The sequence below is a fragment of the Peromyscus eremicus genome, chromosome 1 (assembly GCF_949786415.1).
Source record: "Peromyscus eremicus chromosome 1, PerEre_H2_v1, whole genome shotgun sequence".
In the NCBI taxonomy this organism is placed as follows: Eukaryota; Metazoa; Chordata; class Mammalia; order Rodentia; family Cricetidae; genus Peromyscus; species Peromyscus eremicus.
In genome coordinates, this window is record NC_081416.1 from 81,209,586 (window position 1) to 81,226,019 (window position 16,434).

General features: G+C 45.0%; 1 protein-coding gene across 1 annotated transcript in view; it reads right to left on the minus strand.

Moving 5' to 3' along the window:
• Positions 1–408: 408 nt before the first annotated feature.
• Positions 409–16,434, minus strand: part of Otoa (otoancorin) — a 69,293-nt gene continuing 53,267 nt past the window's right edge. The window contains exons 23-28 of the mRNA XM_059251288.1: positions 14,203–14,358; positions 7,763–7,905; positions 7,205–7,341; positions 6,587–6,684; positions 2,591–2,777; positions 409–584 (exon numbers count right to left, since the gene is read on the minus strand). Coding sequence (XP_059107271.1) covers positions 472–584; positions 2,591–2,777; positions 6,587–6,684; positions 7,205–7,341; positions 7,763–7,905; positions 14,203–14,358 — 834 coding nt within the window. The 3' untranslated portion in view covers positions 409–471. The remainder of the gene's footprint in view (positions 585–2,590; positions 2,778–6,586; positions 6,685–7,204; positions 7,342–7,762; positions 7,906–14,202; positions 14,359–16,434) is intronic.

Here is a 16,434-nt window from a genome sequence, read left to right on the forward strand (position 1 = left end):
ACTGATTCCCAAGGAAACAGAAACATCTGGAAAATGTATTTAAAAATTGATTTAATGCTGAGCCATGTTAAATGTTTTAATTTCCAAGCAATGTGATGCCCACCAAAACATCAATTAGTCGCAGCAATCAGGCAGGAATATTGGCTTCTGTTGAGAGATTCATTTGTTTCAGCCCAGCTAAGTGTCAAAGGAGAAATCCAACGCACCCCAGTGCTCCGGGGAAGAGAAATCAAGCCAGACTGAAAACCAGATCATGCCCTGGCTAAAAGAGCCTTCACCCTCCCCCCTCACCATGGCTTCTCTGTCTCCAAGCCAACAAGAGATGTAAAAGAGTACCCACTAGCGAGACAGGCTGGCTTAAGAATTTGCGAGATGGTTCTTAATAATTATTTTTCCAAGACCCTGGAGTCTCCTGGCCCTCACTGAGGCTCTTCAGATAAAGGTCTTCCACAGTCTAAGCAGCTTCCCTCTCTACACACCTTCACCAGCTTCTTGCATCACCAAATAGGCCACTCCACATAGGGACTTGGCCATCAGAAGTAGCAGGGGACAGGCAAGCCAAAGACCCTGGGAAGTGGGATCTCCTGAAAGGAAACACAAAACAGGAAGGCCTATGAAGTTTCTGTAGACCCTAGAGGATAGATGCATCATGCCGAACTCCTGCATTTCTCTCTCTGGAATCGGACCTCTCACCTGCAAACCTCCATGTCTTCATCCCTTAAATGGGAGTGATGGAGGAACTGGAACAAACTGGAATTGTGTGACTCGGCATGTGCCAGACCCACCTTAATCAAAGGAGTCAGGGAGCCGTTCCAAGCTGCAGATGCCTGGATGCTTTGCTGGGCATACTGATTGAGGAACTCTTAGGAGCAGGTGGAGGGGGAAGGGCGGGGCATCTTCATGTAAGCATCACTCCCAGGTATTTAAGAAACAAGAGATGGAGAAAGGGTCAGCCGCCCCCCCCCCCGAAAAGCGTTCACCCAATGGCTGTGAGGTAAATGGAAGAAGGGCACGTAGGGTCTTGCCTTGTCCCTTTCTGACATGGCTGTTTCAAGAGAAAACCGTTACCTACCTCTCTGCAGAGGATTTGACAATGTCTTAGCTTAAAAGTGTACTTGCCCCTGGGACAGATGCAGACTGCACAGCTGCATCCTTTGTAACAGAAAACAAGATAACCTGACTATACAGAGACCCTACAGGTCTGGTTAGATACTTAAGGCTCAGCCTACAGCCAGCCATTGTTCAGTTCCCACACAGGGCATGGAATGCTTCTGAGTGTATCATCGGATCCAAGATGCAGGGTGCAGAGCAAGGGTGCAGTAAGTCCTCGAAACTGTGCAGGGCTTGTGTAGGCTTGACTTATTTGTGTATGTGCAGACTACGTAAACAAATGCACCAGGCACTGGCATCGTCGGTTGCCCCTGGAGAGAGGTGCTGGGAAACTGGGAGACAGGAGACAAAACAGAAAGGTTCCCCACATCCCTCTCAGGCCTTGTGTGTTTAAAGCTATATGCTTTATCCATTTTGTGTATCATCATACAAAATACCATGTGCATTCTATGTTTCAATGAACACTTGCAAAAGATGATAAGTGTATCGAAGAACATGACTCCCATGTGTGGCCACAGAAATTGCTAAGTCCCCAATTCGACATCCTCAGTGGAAGGAGAGGAGAGAACATGGGGTTGTTAAGAAAGAGAAGGGAGGGAGAAGGGAGTTCTAGTTAGGTACCAAGTTCTCTTTCTAGTTTGGGTGTTTTTAGATGCTATCCCCAACTCAGGGTGCAATCCATCTCCATCATCTTCTCTCTCTACCACACTGCCTCGGAGTCATGCCAGCACTGTCTCCCCTCACCCGTACATGACTATTGTGAGGGCAAGGATGGTGTGTTTGCCTTGCTGTGAATTGTCTCCCCAGAAGTACAGACCTACACCTAGTCCAAAGGTGGTACTTATTCAAGACAGGAAAATGTGAGAGAGTTTTGAGGGGCAGAAGAGAGGAGTCAGCAAGAGGAAGAAAAGAAATCTGTAGCACCAGGGGTAATGGCATCTGCTCTGGGAAACTGACCCTGCCTCTCTCCCTCCCTCTCCCCATCTTGTTCAGCCCCGCCCCCCAGTTACCATCATCTGCCCTGCTTATCACCTCCCTCGTCTTATGGCTCCGAGATCTTATTAGCAAGGGCCTTACCTGTCTTACTTGCATCCACATTCCCAGCCCCTACTGCAGACTTAGGACACAGTAGGTACCAAAGAGAGATGCAGAAGTTGATTAATACTGGACAGCAAGTAGGCGGATGAAAGGAGCCATTGAAACGAATTTAGTCCTGAGAGATTCTGATTGGGTGGATTCTGGGTCATATCCAGGGAATTCGAAGACTTTTAAAGATCCCCCAGGTGGCTTCAAAGATGGGAGAGCTGACAGTGTACAAAGGAAGCTTGGTGGGAACTCCAGGCTAATCTTTGAGAGTAAATACCCAATGTCTATCAAGCCTCCACCCTCAGTCATGGAAGCCTTCCTATCTTGCAGGGTGGACCAAGGCTCAAAGAAGGGGGATTCTGGGTGTGGCTGAAGCAAGGGCTGCGCTGCTCACCTGTTGGGGACCCAGTGGAGGTAGGGCGGGCACTCACAGGATCATCCTGCCAGGAGTGAGCCTTGGCTCCATCTAGTGCCCTCTGGAGGCTCTGCAGCTGTGCCGAGCTGAGCTGCAGGCGCTGGGAGTCGGTCACCGAGGCAGCATTCTGAGGACCCAAGGAGGCTATCTGCTCCGTGGACAGCTCCTGCAGGCAGGAAAGTTGGGGGAGAGCCTCTGTACACCTTCTCAGGATCTTCCAAACCTCGTTTATCTACTCAGAACTTCATAACTTTGTCGTACCCTTATACTGTGACCGTAAGCAAGCATTAAATAGAAGCTGAAAGAAATTATATTTGAATCCCTGTTCGATTTGTCCACCAACAGCAACCGAACTCCTGGACTCTTAAAAAAGAGACTACGGTAGATTTTTAAAGTGTTATAGGGGTATTAAGCCATTCTAGCTCCAAACTGAGACGTTTGCCTTGAAGTCTAGAAGTTAAATGGGGGGCTTGGCTTTCCACGTTGTTAATCGGTGTTGTTAATCACTTTACACCGGAGAAAATACTGATGAAGCGAACTCTGACCTGAATGCCAGCCTGAATCTGAGCACATAACAGCTGTGTGGTCTTCAGCAAGTTATGTCGCCTCTCTAGGCTTCTGGACTTGCTTTGAGGTAACGCAGAGAACTCACCTCCAAGGCCAATCAATCCCTTTGGTTATGACTGTTGGAATACTCTATGATTCCTGGTAGCTCAGGGGAGGGCAAGGGCAGTGGTTTTCTGTTAATACTGCCATGGACAGCAGAAGCGGGGGACTCTGCTGGGTGCACTGTGGCTTCAGGGCTGTGGACAAGGTATTTTCTGAAGCCACACAGCTTCAAAAGGACTTGGTGGCTAGCTCCAATGAGACTAGGGCAAGATGGCATGGCAGAAGAGCCTCTCCCATCTCCTGACTGTTTTAAAGCACCCCCCAAAAAGCCAGGAATTCATCCGCTTCTGTTCCTTTTTTCTTCCTTTCCTATCAGTCACTCACTTCACTCCTTCCACGTAGCTGCTTCCTAAAACTGAATTCTTCTGCTTACGACCCCAGGATGCAGCTCAGGTTTCTGAACATAGCAAGGACACCTTCGGGCTGGGAGTGCTGCCTACCTCTCCAGCCTCTCACCTGACCCTCTTCCTTTCAGGCAAAACAAAGAGCTGCATGGGCCCAGAAGGAAGCAGCTCTTTGTGCCTGTCCTCCTGTCTGGAACACTGTCCTTTGCCCTGTAGGTGCTAGGCAGACTCGCACCTGTCATTAACAGTCTGTGATATGGAAATTACCTATTGTCCCACTGCCACTGACTTGTGACCCACAAGCCAGATTGACTCCCTGGTCTATGGTGTTTTCAAAAATAAAGTCAAATGGACTACCAACATGTAAAACCAGGAGGTTTCACATGAAAATGGAGATGTCTGGGCACCTCTGAAAAAGCAAGGATGATCCAGCAACCCTGGGTTCACATGGTCACATTGCATTAATGTGTCTATGGTGAGAAGCATGCACACACACACACACACACACACACACACACACACACACACACACACCTTGTAGCCAGTATAACCAGTGCTCTGCAGCTCAGCTCAGGCCCCATTCAGCCTGCTGCATCCTTGGTGCCACCTTCATGGCCCTTGAAAGCACTGTGCTATCACCTCTTCACCAGAGAACCTACAGACCCACGTGTGCCTATCATGATGTAGTTGAAATAGAAATTTCAGGAATAGGCAACTGCCTGAACAAGGAAGCTGCCCCAACTGTGCTCCAAACATGACCAGAGGGAAGTACTCAGAAGCTGCCATGGTTCTTGCCTTCCCAGTGCCATCTGCCCAGAGAGGAAGAAGGAATTTGCTCAGGGGTTGTAGTGGTTTGAGTCAGCAATGTCCCTCACTGGTTCCTGTGCTTGAACACTCAGCGGTCAGCTGACAGCACTTGGCAGGTGGTGGGACCTTTTGAGACCAGGGCCTATCCTGCAAAGAGGCCACTGGATATATAGTACTAGTGGGCCTTGAGGATGACATCCTGGCCTCGCCTCTGGTCCCATCTCTACTGACCTAGTGACACCAGCTGCCACGCTGGACAGTACCCACTAAATCCTGAACTGAAACAAACACATCCTTCCCTAAGTTGCTTCTGTAATTTGTTTGTTTGTTTGTCACAGCAACAGGACAAGTAACTAATACAGTGGTGGCCTTGAGGACAGCTGTTTATTCACACACACCCCAATAGCTGTCCAGGGTGCAGAAGTGTTCTAGCTGTCCAGCATCCTGCTGTGGTGGACAGGATGTGTCCCTATGTCACCCCAAAAGCAAGAGTGCCAAAACTGAACCAAGAATAGTGGCACGTACCTATAATCCGAGCACTCGGGAGGTTGACACAGGGGTGGCGTTTGAGGCCAGCCTGGGCTGCATACCAAGCTCAAGCAAATTGAACAATATATTAAGACATTATCTCAAAAACAGAAAAGGCTGGGGAGTCAGCTCAGCCAGGATCCCAGCACTGGGGAGGCAGAGGCAGTTAAGTCCCTTGCTCATCAGCCAGGCTAAGCCCCTCGCTGAGCTCTAGACCAGTGAAGGATGCTGTCTCAAGGCTTGTAGAGGGAGGGGACGGGTTGGCAGTTAAGAGCGCTTGCTGCTCTTCCAAAGGACCCAGGGTCCATTCCCATCACCCACATGGTGGTTCACAACTGTCTTATCTCCAGTCTCAGGGGATGCAACACCCTCTTCTGGCCTCCTCAGGCACTGCACATACATGGTGCACAGACATACATGTAGGCAAAACACCGGAGCATACAAGACGAAAGGTTTTAAAAGAAAAAGGAAGAGGGTAATAAGATAGTCCCGCAAGGTAAAGGCACCTGCTGCCAAGCCTGAAGACTGAGTTGGAGCCGAGGACTAACATGGTGGAAGGAGAGACTAAGAATTTCAAGTTGTTTTCTGACCTTCACACATATACCATGGCACACATGTGCGCATACACACACACACACACACACACACACACACACACACAATTAAATCATTAATTTTATTTTTTTAAATGAATAAAAAGGTGGACAGCAACAAAGAAACAACACACAACGTTGTCCTCTGGCCTCCACATGTCTGTGCACACAAACACACACATAAACACACACACAAAAAAAAAAAAAAAAAAAAACCCACCAAGGTCAACCCCATCTCATCAGAGCAGACTGTCCCCACAAACCCTCTCTTCATCTTGCTCATGGAAAGGAAGCAAGAATGCTTTCTGGAACTCTGCCTCCCTTCCTTCAACTGATCCAGGCCCCTCTGGTATTTTCCAGAGTAGTTCATGTGGACCAGCACGGGACTCGTCACTATTCTTCCAGGAATAGAAACATCTCAACATCAGTTCATTTTAAAGGAAACGTTCATAGCACCATGATCCCTGTCTGCAAATCCAAAGTCCATGAACTCTAAAAACTGAAAGTTTTTTTACAAAGTTTAAGACAAACTGGCAGAAGTTGACCTGAATTGACGGGAGGCTATTTATAGTGTATTTAGTGTGATTTGTCACAGGTGTCTTCCCAAAAAAATGGATGTGTTTGCTTGTGAATGCTCCCTCAGACACTGCTAGAGGTGTTGGGGCACTTACCATGCATTGGGGTGACCTTTACAGAACCTGAAACCTTCTGAATTCTGAAATGTACCTGGGGGGCTTTGCACAGGGATGTATGAACTTGTCACAGCACCGGAAATAGAAACTCAGTACCACAGGTATGAAGGGAAGAGGGTTAAAAAGAATAATAAGATAAAATGAAAATTTAAGGAGAAAAACTTCTTTAAAAACCGGCTCAAGTTATCCTGTGGGTATCTACAGTTGGCATGCAGATCTTCTCTGGCCCTAGAAGCAAAGGGCTGGCTGGAAGTCCTAAGAAGCCAGGCCTGGCACCTGTTTCCCTGTACGATCTGAAGCAAGGTTGAGTTCCCATCTCTCCCTGAAGACATGAGCACCTACTTTGAACGTCTCACCAGGCAGGCATCTTATGGCTGACGGCTGGAAATGGGGCATCAGTGTCTTGTCGAGCATTCGGAGCTCTGCCTTAGTTAATCCAGCTAGGGAGAGAAAGAATCACGTGGGTTCAGCTCAAGCTGCAGGGACTCCACAGTGTTGTTAATGGTTCTGCATAATGTAAAGATACAGTGAGTCTCCGGAAAGCACTATTCCTTACCTCACCAGAAAGCCGACTAGGGAACCCAGCTCTGTAATCAACTCAGGAAAATATGTGGGTCACATTAGCCCTGATTGGCCTCCTACAGTGGAGTGTATACCAAGAAGGAGGTTCATTTATACACTTTAAGATTGAGTATAAATCTATTTAGGGGCCAATCAAATCAAATTCTAGACCAGTGGTTTTTTTTAAAACTATAGCATGCACAAGAATCCCCAGGAGGGCTCATTTTAAATGGAGACTTGTAGACTGTCCCCTGCAACTTAAGTCTTGACATCCAGATTCTACTGGAACACCTTCATGTTTACTTCAATGTGGCCAAGGATTATTACTTTGTTCCCTTATATTTTATTTTAGTCCCAGTTTTCAACTTGAAGACAGGGATGTGCTCAGGAACCTCTTACCTGCAATGGTCCCAAGTTCCTGCAAGATAGAGCTAGTCCACTCAGTGGGTCTGCCAAATACAACTTCTGCTTTCTTCTTAAACCCAGCCAAGACAGGGGTGCTGCAGAGCAGCGTCCCAATTCTGGCAACCACTGCCCTGGGTAGAGAGAAGGGATCTGGTGAGCCTGGGGGATTCCCCAGCCATCAAGCAGTACACAGAGAATGAATAATCTGAGCACCTAGACAGGATTCAGTGAGTCCCATTGCCAACTTTAGCACAGAAAAGGGGCAAAGATAAGAAAGTGGAGAGCATCTGGATGGATGGATGGATGGATGGATGGATGGATGGATGGATGGATGGGTGGATGATAGATAGATTCCATGTAAATGGAATGATGGATGTACAGATGGATAGATAGATGGATGAGTAGATGAATAAGTAGATGGGTGGATGAATGGGTGGATGCATGTGTGCACAGATGGTAGATGGCTGGATATAAAGGTGATAGGATGGATGGAATGGTCAATGTGTGAGTAAATGGAACATTTGCCATTTTTCACACTTGTATTTTGGTTACCTGAATTCTGAGGTCTTTATAAGTGGGATTTCAGTGATGTCCATAGCACATAGAGTGGAACCAAGCCCAACCAAATGGAAACTCTTCAGATCCTGGATACGGTAGCCTGAATCTTCAAGGAATGCCTTCAGAATGGATTTAGCCTATAGAAAGAGAGAGAGAGAGAGAGAGAGAGAGAGAGAGAGAGAGAGAGAGAGAGAGAGAGAGAGAGAGAGATCTGTCCATTTCTTTCATTTGAAAACCATTATGACTTCCCGGTGGCTTGGCTGTTCAAGTTCTTGGACATCCAGATCTGGATATTTCCAGCATCTATCCACACAACTCTCCAGCAAAACCTTCCATGTCCTGCCCCTTCCTGCCTCTGCTCAAACCATCTTCTCCATATGAAATGTACTCCTCTATTTCCAACTATTAAAACCCAGCCATTCCCTGTGTTTTAGTTCCATTCAAATGTAGGGCTGGAGAGATGGCTCTGAGGTTAAGAGCACAGACTGCTCTTCCAGAGGTCCTGAGTTCAGTTCCCAGCAACCACATAGTGGCTTACAACCATGTAATGAGATCTGGTGCCCTCTTCTGGTATTCAGGCATACATTCAGATAGAATACTGTATATACAGAAAATAAATAAATCTTTTTTAAAAAGAAAAAAAAAAACAAATGTCATTTCCACATGGAAAGCTCAAGCTCAAATGAATTTTCCTTTCCCTCTTTTTTACAGAACTGTATCTTTTCTCAATCTTTAGTTTAAGAGACTATAAATGATTTTTGTGCTTAAAAATAAAATTACACAGGGGTGTCTCCAATGAAGTTTAAGGGTCTGATTACAGGTCTTGCACAATTCCAGCAGAGAAGCTCTTCAAACCTCCTGACTTGTCCCATGGAAAACCACTCTGCTCTACTCTCCCCTTCTCCCACGTACTTCAGCTGCAGCCAACTGCATCATGGGATTCACAGGTAATGACATGGCCTAGACCTGTCCTAATCATGTCATTTCTCTGCCTGGCCACAGCAACTGGCTCTGGATTAGGCATGTGATTGGGCCACGCAGAACTAACCAAGATTTTGGCTGGATTAATTCGACGAACTTTTGTTTTTCTTCTTCAACTTGGAAAGAAACACACAGGGGTCCTTGAAATGATATACACAGGTATCTTCTAGAACCCACTATACTGAGAGGGCCTACCTATCTCAGAATGAAGCAAATTCAAAAGAAAGCAGAGTCCCTTGATATGGGGAGAGCTAGATTCCTAGCAATAGCGTTGAAGCTCCTAGATGAAGCTGTACCTGAACTCCAAATTTGAACTTTCCATTATGAGCAATGTGGTGGTCTGAATGAGACTGTCCCCCAGAGATTCATGTTTGAGTGCTTGGTGCCCGGTTGGTGGAACTATTTGGGAAGGATTAGGAGGTGTGGCCTTCTTGAAGTAAATATGTCACTGAGGTTGGGCTTTAAGGTTTTGAAAGCCCATACCATTTCCGGTTAGCACCACACTGCCCCTGCCTTGTGATTGTGGATCAGTGTAAGCTCTCAGCCACTCTTCCAGTGCCATGCCTGCCTGCTGCCATGTTCACCACCCTCTAGAACTGTGACCCCCAAATTAAACACTTTCTTTTATGAGTTGCCTTGGACATGGTGTTTTGTCATGGCAATAGAACAGCAGGCAGGACAAACATCAACAAACTCCTTCCCTCACGCAGACAGAGGCTGGGGCCATGGCTCAGGGGCGAAAGCGCCTGCTGTGCAAGTGCGAAGATGGGAACTTGAATCTCAAGAACCCACATTAATGCCAGGTCAGCATGGAAGCCCGCCTGTAATTCTGCCACTCCAGTGCTAGGGACAGGGATCTCCAGAGCAAGCTAGACTAGCCAAATCAATGAGATCTGAGTTCAATTAAGAGACCCTGAATAAAGTGGAGAAAAAATGAGGAAGACTTTCAATGTCAACCTAGGGCACACGCACACCAAGATTTTAAAATCCAGGCAGTGGGACACTACAGTTGTCTTAGCCAATAAAGAAATAAAGATGTTTGCCTCTGGAGGGAAAACTCAGAGATTCAACAGCACCCAGTATCCCCAGACAGTCTCGAGTACTAGCTAGGCAGGCCCCACCCTACCTAGCTTCCAAGATCAGACAAGAGCAGATCATTCAGAGTGGTGTGACCATAGACTGAATTTTTCTTATTAAATCTTCACAATCAGATTTTACTAGTTGACTCATGGCAATTTGTGGTCCTCAAGTATCATGGATGCCCATTTTAAGATGAAAGTACAAAATTACAATTCAAATAAAATTGCTTTGAAGATGTGGCATTAAATTGTCCTTGCACCTGGAACCCAGAAAATGCAAGCTCAGCCTGCAAGGTGATAAGTCAAAATATATTTCCTTGAATGACTGGACCAGTGTATGTATAATGATTCTGAGACAATTAATACGAACACTTGTAGGCAATATTAACCACTGAAAAATGAGTAGCTGTAAGATTTCAATCTCTCTGTTCATCCCTCTGGCTCCTATAATAGTTTTCCCCCCTTATATTAGGTTTTAAGCTGAACTATCTGCTAATGTAGTTCCTCCAGGTCTGACTATTAATCTAGGAACATGCATTTAAAGGTTTGATTGGAGGCTGAAGTTGAAGAACTGACTGCAAATGATATATGCAAATGTTACGTTTTCATATCCTTTTCAAACATATTGATATATCTCGCTGCCATCCACGGGAATTAAAACTGGCACGCAGGGAAAGGGATGCTCCAGCTTCTAAGTTGGATCTATTTTTCAGTTTCTTCCAGGCTGCAAATAAAATCATTTTAATATCAGGAATGGAATGTGGCACTTCCCAAACTAGTCAAAACCAGTTTTAGAGTCAGAGAACCATGGGATTGCTGAATGTTAGTGGAAAGAACTTCTGTTTATTGGGTTTCATCCTTTTCATTCTGCAAACAGGAAAACCAACTCAGAGAAAGGGAAGTGATTGTGGTACTGGTGACACAGGATGCTGAGGACAATGGTAGAAAGAATAAGGGAAGCAGCTGTTGTTTGAAGGTGAAACATCCCCCACGGGTTCACCAGTTTGAACACTTGGTCCCCAGCTGTAGCACTGTTTGGGAAGGATGTGGAACCTACAGGAAGTGCAGCTTTGCTGGAGGAAGTGAATCACTGGGAAGTGAACCTTGAAGCTTTATCAGCTGACCTGATTTCCTGTTCACTTTCTGCTTCCTGACTGCCCAGTGTGACCAGCGGGCCTTCTACTGCAGCCATGCTTTCCTTCCCTGGAGCCACACCTTCCTCACCAAAATGGAAAATGTCCCCTCAAACTGGGAGCCAGAATAGACCCTTCCTTCCTTAAATAGCTCCCCATCAAGTGTTATGTCCTAACGGTGAGAACAGTAACTAGTACAACAGTTGTTTTCCTGACCTTTACACATCATTGTTCAACACATTTTTTTTTTAACTCATTTAATTCTTGCAACCGGGATCTCCATATTGCCCTGCTCCAGGCAAGGCAAGACTCACACCATGCTGTACTTGAAAGGTGCCACTCAGAATCATGGGACATCATTACAGAAACCTAGTGAGAGAAGAGCCCAACACCCATCCCGCTTGGCTTAATAATACCACTATTTTTCCTTTTTTTCAACTACTCTGCATTAGTTTTATCTTGCTGCTGCTACAAATTACCACCAACCTGGTGGGAAAATGGATGTATTCACTTATAGTTCTGGAGCCTTTAAGTCCTAAAATGAATCCATAGGCTGTGTTTCATTTGAGGGCTTTAGAGAGAATGCATTTCCTTGCTTTTTCTAGCTACTGGTTAGTTCATTCCTTAATTCATGGCCACATATTCCATCTTTAAAACCATCAGCCTAGCACCTCAAAACCCCTGTTTCCATCTGCTTTCATTGTTGAATCATCTTCTATGGCTGTGGCATCCTGGCTCCCTCTTATAGGCACCTTATAATCACATTGGGCCCACCAGGATAATTTTACATCTCAATATCTTTAAAAATCTTTTTACGTGTATGGGTGTGTGCCTAAGTGTATGTGCATGCACCATATATGTGCAAGTACCTGTGGAAACCAGAAGAAGACATCAGATCCCCTGGAATTGGAGTAAGGGGAAGTTGTGAGCCATACATTGTGAATGCTGGGAATTGAACCTAGGTCCTCTGCAAGAGCAGCAAATGTCCAGCCTCCGTCTCAAGATCTTTACATGACTTACATCTGTGAAGTTCCTTCCTGCTGTGGAACAAATTGTATTTACAGGTTCTAGGAACTTAGATCGAAGATCTTTGTGGAAAGGGTTTAATCTGTTTTCCATACACCCTTCCCTGCTCTCAGATCACCATGCAGTCCTAGAGACAGGACTCTGCTCACTGTAGCGGGCATAACCAACTAACATATTCTACCCCAGATAGGAGTAGCTGCTCAGAGCTGAACAAGTACCTGAGTGGAGTTAGTGGTAGGGCTTTCTAATATAAGAAATGACGTAGAGACACATGTTGATGGTGCTGCTTACTAGGTAGTGTGTAAACCTAGTGCTGAAAATAACCACTGAGGGATAGCTGACCAAGAATGAAGCTAGCACAGAGACACTTATGACTAGATATTCCAAATGCCTCATCGAATCAAAACTAAAATTCTGGGACTTCTTTAGCTCACAGGAGATTAACAACCAAACAGACTTTCAACCCATCACAAACAACTAGAAAACTGAACAAAATACAGGAAGTAATGACATTAAAATATTGAACAACCAGGGAGCATGTAAAAGTGGCCATGAAACAAGGTAAATTAAAAAAGTAAGCCCCAAAACTGTCCCCCAGAGGCACTTTCCACATCAGAAGGCAAGAAAGGCCGATGGATCCCAGTGGATCCTAGCTGTACTGAAGACGTAGATCCAAAGTCAAAAGCAAACCTAGAAAGCTGCTCTCCCCACTAGTTCAAATCTCAGCACTTACCATGTCTCCTGACCTCTAGAAGACGAGAGTATCTTAGCATTCATTTATTCCATACATATTTATTATGCAATGAAACATGCATGTGTAACTATATATTTTTAAGGAAAAAAATATATGTGCTAGTCATCTTTTATGGATACAATTTCTATACCCAGGATCTCGCCTAAGCCAGTGTAAATATCACAGATAGTCCCCAGAGAAATGAAATCAAACTCTTAGAATGTTTTCTTCCCATAAGAGCAGCCTCGGAGAACTGACAGTCTGGGTTTTTCTATAAATAATTATACAAAAAGATGAGAGAGAAGCCCAAGTTCAGGAAGGCTAAAACACCTCTCATTTCAGGGGCAAAGAAAGAAGAGGAAATCGTACGGAGAGAGTTCTGGCAATCAGCAAAGATATCTTCTTGAGTACTGAGTCCTGATTTCCGTATATTAGGATATCAGGAATGAAACCACACAGAGGGCAAGAGCCAGCAGAAGGTGGTAGGCTAGGCAGTTCTTAACCTTCACGTGGAGTTGCCAGCAGAGTGGAGATATCCATGGAAAATAGGTAGACTCCTTAGAAAACTTGTATCTCAATGAAGGAAGTACATTAACCACAGAATGAAGATCACTTCACCCCAATAAAGTTTAAAAAAATGCAACAAATAGATAAAAATTATCTGCAAGCACTTACCTAGATCAGAGCAAAGCCTGATATTTTTAAGGAACTATAGCTAAACCAAACTCCAAACAATGCAAAGTTCACACTGCCCATCAATCAGTCAAAATTCCTAAGTGCCATGTTTCCCTGCCTTTGGCTCAGATCAAATGAAAAATTAGTAGGCTTTCAAATGCACATAACCCTTAATTAGGAGAAAAATCAGTCCATAGATACAGGTTGAGAGGAGCTAGAAAGATGGCTTTGTGGTTGGGAGCACTTGCTGCTCCTCCAGAGGACCAGAGTTCAATTTCCATTACACACATTGGGCAGCTCATAACCCCCTGAAACTCCAGCTCCAAAGGAACTGATGACATCTTCTTCCCTCCAACTGTACCTTCACACACATGATGTGTATAGACACATACACACACACACACACACACACACACACACACACACACACACACACATTTTTAACAATAAAAATAAATCTCTTTTAAAAAAGACTGAGAAATGACAATGGTGATGGAGTATTAGCAAGGACACAAAAGAAACTATTATAAATACTACAAATCTGTCCAGGGATAGAGAGTCAAACATAAGCAACTAAGGGAACAAGATTTTTTTTTCTTTTCTTTTTTTTTTTTTTTTTGGTTTTTCGAGACAGAGTTTCTCTATGTAGCTTTGCGCCTTTCCTGGATCTCACTCTGTAGACCAGGTTGGCCTCGAACTCACAGAGATCCACCTGCCTCTGCCTCCCGGGTGCTGGGCTTAAAGGTGAGTGCCACCACCGCCCAACGGGAACAAGAATCTTTAAAAGACCCAGGAACATCTACCCACCTGTCCTGGGGTCCATTCTGTCTGCTCTCCCAGGGATGTTACAGTGTCTATGGAGCTGAGGTCCAGCTGCTCTAACTCACTCTCATTGAGAGCCAAAGCAATGTGCCCCAGGGAGACAATGTGGTGTTGTTTCCAGTGGGATGGCAGGTCCCAAACCTTTAGGTAGGAGAAAAACAGACCAGACCAAATGTTAGTGATATCACCTGCTATGTTCTATACTTAATAGCCTCCCAAATCCATCACTGAGACTTAATCCCAAATGTGATGGTATCAAAAAATGCCTCCACCCTCAGAAACAGAATTCCTGCCTCAAGAGCTCTCTGCCCACTTCTACTGTATGAGGGCAAGATGCTGGAGGAAATGGTCACCTAAGAGAAATTCACCGTCACTGGACATTGAATTTGTCAGTGTCTTGATCACAGACTTCTTAGCTACCAGAATTGTAAGGAATAAATTCTGTTGTTTATAAGTTAATCAACATAAGGTATTTTATAGCAGTCCAAAGAAATGCAGTATTTGAAACAGACATAGAGTGAATCTCAGAGAGAGAGAGAGAGAGAGAGAGAGAGAGAGAGAGAGAGAGAGAGAGAGAGAGAGCTTTTTGTACCAGTTCATGCCAAAAGCCTTGTAGGAGTTGATAGTCTTTCACCGGGGAGCTCTACTTCTGGGTATTTAGCCGAAGAAAATTGAGGCCAGCACTCAAAGCCATATGTTTAAACATGTACAAAGGCCTATTGAGGGGTTGAATATGAAGCATTCCCCTAAGAGCCCATGCATTGAGGGCTTAGCTTCCAGCTGGTGGTACTCCTAAGAGGTGGTTGGGCCATGGGGGCATTAACCCCATTGAGCAATTAATCCATTGATGAGCTCATAGCCAAATGGACTATTAAGATTTGAGGACTACCGGAAGAAGAAAGTCATGTGGGCACAAGCCTTTAAAGGATACTGGAGAGCCTCCATCTGTCTGTCTGTCTGTCTGTCTGTCTGTCGTCATCACTCCCCTCCCCTGGCTGCCATGAGTGAGCACCTATGCTTCATCATGCCCTTTCTACCCTGATGTTCTGTTTTACTTGGACCCAAACCAAGAGCCAGCTGACCATGGACCACAGCCTCTGCCACCGAGTCCACATGAGCCTTTCCTCCTTCTAAGCTGTCTTGACTTGGGCACTTTGTCACAACAATGGAAAGCTGACTGGCATGAGGCATTTATAAAAAATTCAAAGAACCCAAAGCTTAATGACTAGCTAAATAAAGACCAGTCACAAAACACTGATGCATATTTATCTTTCCGATACAGAAAAACACATTGCTTGCAGAAAACAAGCCACTGAATAATGAGTGTGATATCATTTTTGTAATAGATATATGCGAACCAAGCTATCTTGTATCTGCATGTTCTGAGAGCTGCAGACACAACAACTTCTATGTTAAAAATATTCTTTTAAAAATTACATCTGGGTCTGTAGCTAGCACTCAGTGGTAGAGTGCTTGCCTTGCTTGTGAAGGGCCCTGGCTGCTAGACCCAGCACCACCAAAAACACTACAAATGGACTGAACATTTCTCCTGCTGGAACCAATTGCTTAGGGGACACCCTAAGCGATTATAACAACTACCTAAATGGAATTTACATTGTACTGTGTAAGGTGGGCTCTTTGTAAATACCAGATCATTTTACATAAGGGACTTGAGCATCCATAGATTTTAGTACCTGTGGAGGTCCTGTAAACAGCTTTCCATAGGTACTAAGGATGACCACACGTAGTACACGTATGAAATCTATGTATTTTCTATCTATATATACAAATCTGTGACACTTCAAGTCTGGTCCCAAAATATCAATGATGCCTGGTTAAAAAAACATTATCACCAATTTTCTTCTTTATTATTTTCTGACTATATTTTCTTATGTATCTGTGTGTTTGTGTGTTCATGTGTGTGCAGATATACGTGAGTGAGCAGGTGCATGTGTATGCAAGGCCAAGTGGAGGCCATTGGTCAACCTCAGATGTCTTACTTTAGATACCATCCATCTTAAATTGCACGTAGGTTAGACATCTTACAGGGTCTCTCACTCTTGCCTGAAGCTCACCACGTAAGCTGGTTGGTCATTAGCCCCCAGGGAATCTTCCTGCCTCTACTTCCTAGCTCTGGGACTACAAGCTTGCACACCATGCCTGACTGTTTCCCATGGATCCTGTACATGGAACACAGGCCCTCATGCTTGCATAGGA